Consider the following 9,528-nt stretch of genomic DNA (forward strand, 5'->3'; position numbering starts at 1 on the left):
GTTTCTTGTGATTGAATAGAGAAGTTGAAAAAACATTTAATCAGAAGTTTTTTTTCAGAGTGACCTGTAAGTGTCAGGTGATGTAAGTGTGAATAGATTGAAGTGTGACAATGGTTTCCTGTCTATTTACCGGGTATTGTCTCTTTATAAACAGGAGTGTGAAGAGTGTTATGACTTGCAGGGTTTAAGCCACTTCTAATGATCAGAATTCATAAAGTAAATTGAATTCCCTTCCTGCAGTTAAAAAAAAGTTCCTTATAGAATATGAGGTGACCCCCCTTTGATGATCATAGCGGTCAATTCTGTGACGTCTATTTGAATTTCAGATCTTATTAGGCAAACATAAATAAATAAATAATTAATCACACTCTGTTATAGGCTTCGATGTCTCATGTTCTCCTTCCTCTTTTTCTCTGCACTAAGTGTGTCCGCCCACTGTCTCTAGAAAAATATACATGTTACTGTGTAGGATGTAAACCCTAATGTTGTAGGAGAATAACGCAGCAATGATCTCACTTCTATGGTTTTATTGGGCTTGTTATATCAAACATTTGTGTTAATAGTATACAACATAATCTGTTCACATGGTAAGTCACGCATGAGGCCTATAACAGATACCCATCAACCTCTCACCCCTCTAAGACAACTGTGAAAAAGAAAGAACATCTAGAAGAGATTTATAATGGCAAGTTGATGCCAGGAACTTAAGAATGAGTTTTCAGCCTTTGGGCACACAGGTGTCCAGACCGAGCTGTGGGAGGAAGAAAACTTGCGCAAAAATCAACAAACCAGCTGCCTTCAACCACAAAAGTCCCGGGTTTTCCTGGGTTGGCAAATTACTCTGTATTACTTACTTCTTCTTTTGGTTAATTACCTGTGTGAAGTTTTAGGTAGAAATGTATCAGAGAATATTACATGGAGTCACCAAATGCATTTTTTTATTCAGTTGCTTCCTGCTTCCTGACTTGATGAATGTTGTCGGGATTTACTCATCACTTAAAGTTCTCCGGTCCGCAAAGCTGACAAAAAGGTGTCATATCTGGCCATTGTCACCATCAAACAAGAGGAAATGTGAGTAACACAGGCGTCAGAGGACTTGGTGAGGTAGACTTTAGAAATCCCCCTCTAAAACAATGTCTTGGGAAGTTGTGCAAAATGTGGTTGTGATGTGCTCTATTACGTGAGGCTTTATTTATCTGTTGTTAAATGTTCTACATGAAGGCAGATAGGCTACAATGAAAAGTCATATAAGTGGCAAATGAATCAAATACCAATTTCCCTATTGGGACATGAAACTATATTTAATCCTATCCTAAACTCAGTTATCTAGAAATACTATAATTCTTTCATTTCTCAGGAATAGGTGAGTTCAATTAGTCTTGATTGATGATGCAGCTGCCTGCATGTTGTCACAGGCCGATGATTCAAGAGGATATGCAACTCAGTTAAGATGAATTGCATGGCGTGCTTATGTAAGCAGTGAGATTGCTACAGTATAATTTCACACAAAAACGAATTAATTAATAATGAATAAAGCGCCATCGACACACTCGATTAAGCGTCTGTATTATTTAATGAGGACGAACCCCTCAGCATAGGGATGTTTAAATCACAGAAATATCTTAACATTTGTTGAAATTCCCCCTCCCCGGAGTCTGAACAAAATGGAATTCATGCAAAAGACATTAGGAAAGGTTTTTCTTCACAGTTATGATGCCTCCAAAAAAGAAAAGCTCACTACGTTTTTCCATGTTAAATTGGACAAAGCCACATAATTCATACAGTATGTATCATTGCCATGTGGAAACATTTTGTGTTTCATACAATATCCTGCAAGACAATTTGAAGGGAACATGTGTAATTCATTAATTAAATTCCAGTTTTACTGAATTCATGTAGAGCACTTGAGTTTGCTTCGATGTTAAAGTAAAACAACAGCAATTTGTACATTAGAACTTCATATTATGGCAACACAAAATAGTCTTTTTTTCTGATGATATATTCTTGTCTCTAATTCTCACATTTCTATTACAGAACGAATGTTTAAATACTATTTCAGTCCTGAATCTCAAACCTTGTACTAGCTTTGAATAGGATGTGCTCTTCTGCACCCACAGCTACAACAGTTGACCACACATGACCAATTTAGGATATATTATTTTGAACATATCAGTGCGGTTTAAGGGGAAGGGGGGGGTGTTGGCAGCGCATGTGTCACAAGACATGACAAATTATTTGGTCAAGATTTTGCTGATCAGCAATTGAGCTCCATTGAAGTTTTCATACTTCCTCCTAAACCCCTCCCACTTGAAGCTGAGTGTTTTTAAATGGGAGGAAATGTAGGGAGATCAGCACTGCACCACCAGAGAGACTAACAGCACGAGTCCTGACAGGAGAGCACAGCGGAGGATACAGAGAGGAGATAACAGTCATTTCAACTGGAAGAAAAAACAAAGACCTTCATCGGGATTGCAATTTTGGACAGAAAGGTATTTATGTTTTTAAGCTGCTGCATTCAGCAACATATAGCTAGTGTATGAATGATATAGTCAAATCAAGTTAACACAAATCTGTGAATCAAAAATAAAGTTAGAACAAGACAACTGTTTTCTTTTATCCTTATCAAGTTGATTCTGTGTCAAACTAATGCAATGTAGGCTTAATAGTGTGAACATGCCATGGAGTAATCAACTAAATAAGGCGATATTGCACTCACTGTACAGAGACTGTTTACAGGACCAAGTGCACGCAATTAGCATCATGTATCTGTTCTTTTCACATAAATATCCACAGCACAGTATTTTCCCCATGCAAAAAATGTCAGTCAACAATCAACAGAAATGTAAAAGGGTGTGAACTGGTGCAAAAAAACGCAGACACAGAAAGCACATGTCCGTTCATTAGACACACTTGTTTCTGTCCTGTCATGTGGTTTAACATTGACTCCTCATAAGGGCACAGGAGTTTCAAACTAAGACTTCCAGTGTTGTTTTGTTGCACCCCAGTTATATTTCTTCTTTTTTTCAGTCCATCTCCAGTTAAAAATATCCCCACAAAAGAGAAGTGAAACCAGAAGTGAAGATGAACATTTTCGCCATCATCGCCGTACTTGCTGTATACAGCTTTGATTTGGTAAGCAATGATAAAAGGAAGTCATTTCAAGTTTAATAGTCATACCAAGGGGGGATAAAAATGTCTTAACCAAGTTTGTGTGTGCTTCTTTTAGGCTTTTTCTCGAAGATGGTCACCTAAACCCAGAGGCAAAAACAGGGGTAAGTCAACTTTCAGGGCAAATCTTAATATTCTACATTTGTTGCATCTGCTGAGAGATATTAAATATTCTTTGAAATGATCCTTTAGAGATGTGTCTATCCGGGGATGGCAGCAGTTACAGGGGATTTGAATATAAGTCGGCATTAGGCAGAAGATGTCTCAACTGGAACAGGTTTACAACCCCTTCAGGAGCTTCAGAGGGACTCGGTGACCATAAATACTGCAGGTAAGCTTAAATTCAACAATCTGGGTCCAGATGCGTAAAAGAGGGGTATTGTGTGTTTAATATTGCTTTACTTGAATGCTAGGAATCCTAACCAGAGCTTGATGCCATGGTGCCATGTCCGAAGAGGAAGCAGGATTGCGAAAGAGTTTTGCAGCATTACCAGATGTAAGGTTCAACCAGGATTTAAAAAACATTGTAGTGTTGTATTTCTGACGTTTTTGTAATGATTTCTGTTTTCTGATCCTATGCAGGCTCTACACCATCAGTGAAACCTTCACCGACTGTGGATACAGGTAGTTTTATTATTAAAACACACTTTCTTCTCAATGTCATCTTGTGATTTCCTTCATTATCACTCACTGATTCGTCCTGTGTGTCCCTGCAGAACTGACATGTGGTGAGAGGACTGAGCGAAGGGCAAATAGAATTGTGGGTGGTTCATTCACACCCATAGAGTCCCACCCTTGGGTCGCTGCTATCTTTCATAAGCGTTCCCTTTTCCTCTGTGGCGGCTCCCTCATCGCACCGTGCTGGGTTCTGACTGCCGCACACTGCTTCGCTGACGGGTGAGAAAAAACACAATGCATCATTTCCTCTAGTGCAATTCTCATAATGGCAATATGACTCATATGGGTATGTAAGATGTTTACACACTGGTGTTTGTTTTTTGTTCAGAGAGGCGATTAAAACCCGGCATCTGTCTGTATACCTGGGGAAGACTGCCATTAATGAAACAGATGCTGACAGGCAGCAGAACTTCACTGTGGAAGAACTGATCATCCACCAAGAATACAATAATTACAACTATAACAATGACATAGGTGTGCAAAATTGACCTGTGTTTATGTGTGACAGGAAAAGAGTCATGTGAGTGCGTTGTGTGCAGGACTCATAGCTTTGTCTTTGCCTTTCAGCACTGTTGAAGATCAAAAGCAGTAATGGAGGATGTGCGGTGAGGTCAGCATCTGCACGCACGGTGTGTCTTCCTCCTGCTCACACTCAGCTTCCTGCAGGATTTCAGTGCAGCATCGCAGGATTTGGGTTGGAGAAACATTGTATGTATACTGCAAAACCTCTAACCTACAGATTCAAGACTGACCTCTCAGCCGTTTGACTAATTCTTACTTTTGTTAGCTTCATTTGGCAAACGTTACTCACAGTACCTGAAGGAGACCGAGGTGAAACTGCTGTCCAAGTCTGACTGCACAAGGAAATCACAGTATGACGATCGTCTCACTGAGAACATGATCTGTGCTGCTAGCCCTGACTGGAGCACCGATGCCTGCCAGGTGAGCAAAGAACCCAGTGTAAAGGAATGTCTGAAGGCTTTAAGTGTTTGCACCAAAAACATAAGTGCTTACAGAACTTAAAGGAAGTTATAATCTAAAATAGAAATATACAATATGTTTCAAGCTTCAGCAGCATTTAAGGCCTGCTCTTTCCTCTCCCTGAGGTTAGATTAACTACAACTGTATTCTGCCCTCAGGTTATGTTTATTGTTAATGTTCAGATTTTGGGATCTTCTAACCTTTTTTTGCATTTTAAATTTTCACGTTCATATGTTGTTGTTTTTTTACTACATTTCAGGATTTATATGGTCATATGCACAACAATAACCCTCCAAAATGTTCATTTTGATATGTATACAAATAAAAACATGCACATATAAAATATGAATTTATCACAAATTGTTTAGAAAGGTTCAAACATTTTATTTTATTAAAGCCTATAGATCATTGAGAATTTCAATGGAGGAATTTAGTTGTGTTGTTAATATTTTAACTCTGCCTTAAATAAAAAGTGTATTAATCATACATTTTCAAAAAAGTTTAGAGATATTCTGGTGCACTAGAAGCTCAAGGGGCCCTAGTACATATAATGCCTACACTGTCGTAGCTTCATCACTTGGTTTATAGACAGTTGGTGTTCATATGAGCCTTTACAATGACTTACTTTTATCTGTGAGCACTGACTGACAGTTCCTCCCCCCTCAGGGTGACTCTGGTGGTCCGATGGTGCGTGAAGCGGCAGGGCGGATGTTCCTGTTTGGCGTGGTGAGCTGGGGAGATGGCTGTGCCAAGAGGAACAAACCAGGAGTTTACACTCGAGTCACCAACTACAACAAGTGGATCGCAGAAAAAACCGGGCTTCCAGAAATCACCAAAGGATCCGTCTATCCCCAAAAATGAAGCTGTGGCGACAGATACCTTTTGGGCAATTCATCCCTGTAATGAAACGTTGGCAGCAGTTCATGTTAAATTAAAATAGTTTGCAAAGAGATTTATTGTAACAGGTTTAAATGAATGTTTTTTCAAAATATATTTTTCTGTATATAGTGTATCCTTTTTGTAATGCTGCTTGTGCATCAAGATTGGAAGTACGGATTTTTTAACAAGCTATAAGAAAATACGTTTATTTATTTATGTAATTTAATTTAAAAATCATTTTATATAAAGGCTGGTCCTGCTATTGAGTATTTTCTTTATATAATAAATAAAGTATTTGTATAACATGTTTATTGTTTTCATTATTCTCCAAATGTGTAGGTTCCTGCATGCATACTCTTCAAATCATGAAGATATTACACACAATCTTACTCATCACAGGCCCGCAGTCTGATAAGAGCAGCGAGTTCTGCTAGAGGAAATACATATGTTTGTTAAAAGTGAAGGGATATATATTTTACAATATTGACAGCAGACATTTAGAAACCTAAAGCAAGTCAGTGGTACTCAGTGTGTTGAGTTTACTTCAGTTCATTAGGCCTGTAGTGAATGTGTCCTTAAGTCAAACACTGGAGGGCACTGTTGGGTAAAAGATTAGATACAGGAAGCCCAGTATCAAACCTACTGAAAATCACAACTATTTGAATATAAAACAATAATGAAATCCAAACAGAGTGAGTATTTTCATAACTGAAGACAGATGTAGGTTTAATCCACACTTGTCACACTTTTCAGAGACTGCAAATTCAGAAGTTTTGACTTTTCAAATACTAACAAACTGCAATATGAGTCAGACCAGAAATACTAAAGAAGACTTTAAATGAAACATTATATTAATTAAACATAAATATACCCATATTCCTGGGCTTTTGTTCTTGTATCTCTCAGACATCATGAATAAATCCACTAAACATCTAAACTATCCAAATGACTCAGCAGTAGATTCTTCTTCTTATTCTGTAGTTGGAATAAAACAAACAAATGGCAGCTGAGCTTAGATGCTGTAAATGACACATGGGACAGAAACCTAGCCTTTTTGTTGCCTGACTTGACTTCCAGTCTATATGTGCTGCATGTAATTCTCACCTTCTCAAGGTGAATAAAAGAAACATGCTGATGTTTATCTGGTATAATATATTGTTACCGTGGACACCATCTCAGTTTAGTGTGTTAGTATACTAACTTGTAATAATTAGCACTTTAAAAATACCACAGCTGAGACTCATGGGAATTGTAGTGGTTTTGTATACTAAGTCATAAGCCATAAACATTGTTTACAACTTAAAGGTCCCCTATTATACTCTTTTTCATCAATATATTATAGGTCTCAGATATATACAATACATGTCTCTGAAGTGTTTGGCTCCAAATACCAAACAGATCACCCATTGTAGCATCCCACAATCCCCTCTGTTTCAGCCCTGTTTCAAACGTGCTGATTCTGTGTCTGTTACTTTAGATGAAAATAAGGGACCACTCCCCACGCCCCTCTGAGAGATATTTGGTTAAAAAGAACACAATGTTACTCTATAGGAGGAGATTCAGGTGATAAGGTGGGTGGGTCACTCCTTGGTTGGTTATTGGCTAATGGTTACACAAGCCGAAACATCGTTATGACATCATAAAGTGACCAAAATCTGATCAGCTCATTTTCAGACAGGTTTTTATATAAATGGATCAGGACAAAAAGAGGGGACACATGTTTATGTATAAAAGACATTAAAAAGTGGATTTTGCATAATAGGTTACCTTTAACGTTATGATGGTGCTATGGAAGGAAAGTGAGGGGATCACCAAAGTTGTTGGACATAAATGTATCTCCAAATTTCATGACAACCGAATACAAATTGAAACATTTCACTCAAAACCATACATTTTTTTACCTCATAATTGCAGTAGAACAAAATTAGGGTGTATCTAAAAAAAATTTAAACCATCCTCTGGGTAGCATGAATGTTCGTACAAAATCCTGTCTGTCCCAGAATCAACTGTAATGAAGGCAAACTACTCTTTAGTTCTTCTATTTTTAAGGAGTCAGTAAGACACTATTGTTTATGCAGCATGGTACAAATAAAAGGAGCTCTACTAAACATGGTTCTGTGGGGAAAGCCAAGCGCCAACTCTTGTCAGCCTACTTATGATTCCCAGGAAAGATTCAGTGCGGCGAGTGCTTACATGTGCGGCTGTCTACTGACTCACACCTCTCTGTCTAATACCCCATACCTCCAACACCTACACCCCACTCCAAAAAAGTAACGATTCACAGGAATGCTGAGCACCTTTGCTCCAATAATGAAAAACAATCTGCAAATACAACAGCAACATACAAAGAGGAAAGATGTATTGTGGCGTAATCATTTGAAGCAGCTATATTTGAGAGCACTGAACAACCACAATATAGCTGGTCATTAATACATTGTTAAAAGCATACTTCAAACCTTGCTCCAATGCTTTCTATCAAAGTCTGTTTGGACAAGTGCACATATACAGATAGTTCACAGCAGTGCTACTGGAGCCTGTAACAGTTCAGACTATTCCTCCTCAATTACTCACAGAGAGCGGTTTACTTTTATGCTCCTCTACTCTGCCTCCATCCATATATGGATTTCAGATGCTGCGAGTATGAGTCTTACTCCTCTTTAAGGACAATTCCTTAGGACGAGGAGAGGAGGGATGAGAAGAGAGGAGACGAAAGGAGAGGAGAGGGGACAGGTTGAGAAAAAAAGATAGAGAGAGGATAATAAAAGGACAGAAAAGGAAAGGAGAGGACAGGAGATCCCAGGTGGAAGTGGAGACAAAGGATAAAAGGGAGTAGATGAAATTAAATAACACCAAACTAAACAAGAGGAGAGGAGACAGGCAGAATGAAAAGGAGAGGAATAACAGGATATTTTCTGACAAGGCGGACAAGAGTGTCCAGTCTCTCTGGTTTGGATAGCAGCCGCTTGGCTACACCCAAATTAGGGTACTTTGCAATGGACACAGGGTCTTAGGAGTAAACAATACCACTCTTTTTTACTGCAAGGGGGGGTCTCAAGTTTCAAATCAAGCACATATTCAAATCTGGGGTAGCAGAGAAAAACACAAACACCCATAACTTATTGTTAGATCTGATTATTTCTCTTTAATGCAACACGATGTCATGTGCAACCTGTCAGGTGGGTGTTAAACCAGTAGGACAGCTGTTCATCAAGGTTCCTCTGTGTCAAAGTGAGGAAGTAGGTGTAGCAGTGTAGGTGAGGAGCAGGATCTGTGAGAATCCTTCTGCTGGACACACTCTCAGCAGCAGCAGCAGCAAGTTGAATCCTTGGTCTTTATTTAGACCTGGACATTTAGGCCTGGAGACATGAACTCCTGACCCACCTTTTAATGAACACAGATCGTATGTCAGGTGAAACTTTGCAGCTTCACTCTCCACCAGTTATCTTGAACATCATGCTGCACCACCTGATCTCACCTCCAGTGTAGGTCTATCATGCATGTGGAGCTGAGCTTCGAAGCACCCTCCAAACACGGATCAGGTTTACAACCGTGTCCTGTTGTAGCCTCCTAACACCTCTTGCAATCACAGTCTTTTCCCATCAACTTACCCCAACAATTTCCTTTTTGGGGCCACTGGCATGCATGACGTAATTTGGGAAGCGCTTTCACTTGCTGTGTGTGTGTTTAATGTGTATACGTGCGTGTGCGTGCAGGGAAAGCGTCAGTGCGCACCAACCCGCTTGGCAGCTGTATTCCTTGACTGTGATTGGGCGAAGTGCGGTGATTCCTTCTGTCACGATTTGGGTCGCTCCCACAGGAGGA

At 39.2% G+C, this 9,528-nt stretch overlaps 1 protein-coding gene across 1 annotated transcript; it reads left to right on the top strand.

Moving 5' to 3' along the window:
• The first annotated feature begins 2,364 nt into the window (after positions 1-2,364).
• Positions 2,365-5,986, top strand: plaua (plasminogen activator, urokinase a). The gene is made up of 11 exons (XM_010789617.1): positions 2,365-2,489; positions 3,028-3,132; positions 3,227-3,272; positions 3,361-3,499; positions 3,582-3,664; positions 3,751-3,792; positions 3,885-4,065; positions 4,175-4,320; positions 4,414-4,554; positions 4,634-4,788; positions 5,494-5,986. Exons 2-11 carry the CDS (start codon positions 3,082-3,084, stop codon positions 5,686-5,688), a joined length of 1,179 nt encoding a protein of 392 aa, XP_010787919.1. The 5' UTR covers positions 2,365-2,489; positions 3,028-3,081; the 3' UTR covers positions 5,689-5,986.
• The last annotated feature ends 3,542 nt before the right edge of the window (positions 5,987-9,528 follow it).

The sequence above is a fragment of the Notothenia coriiceps genome, unplaced genomic scaffold (assembly GCF_000735185.1).
Source record: "Notothenia coriiceps isolate Sejong01 unplaced genomic scaffold, NC01 NC01_scaffold00033171, whole genome shotgun sequence".
Lineage (NCBI taxonomy): Eukaryota > Metazoa > Chordata > Actinopteri > Perciformes > Nototheniidae > Notothenia > Notothenia coriiceps.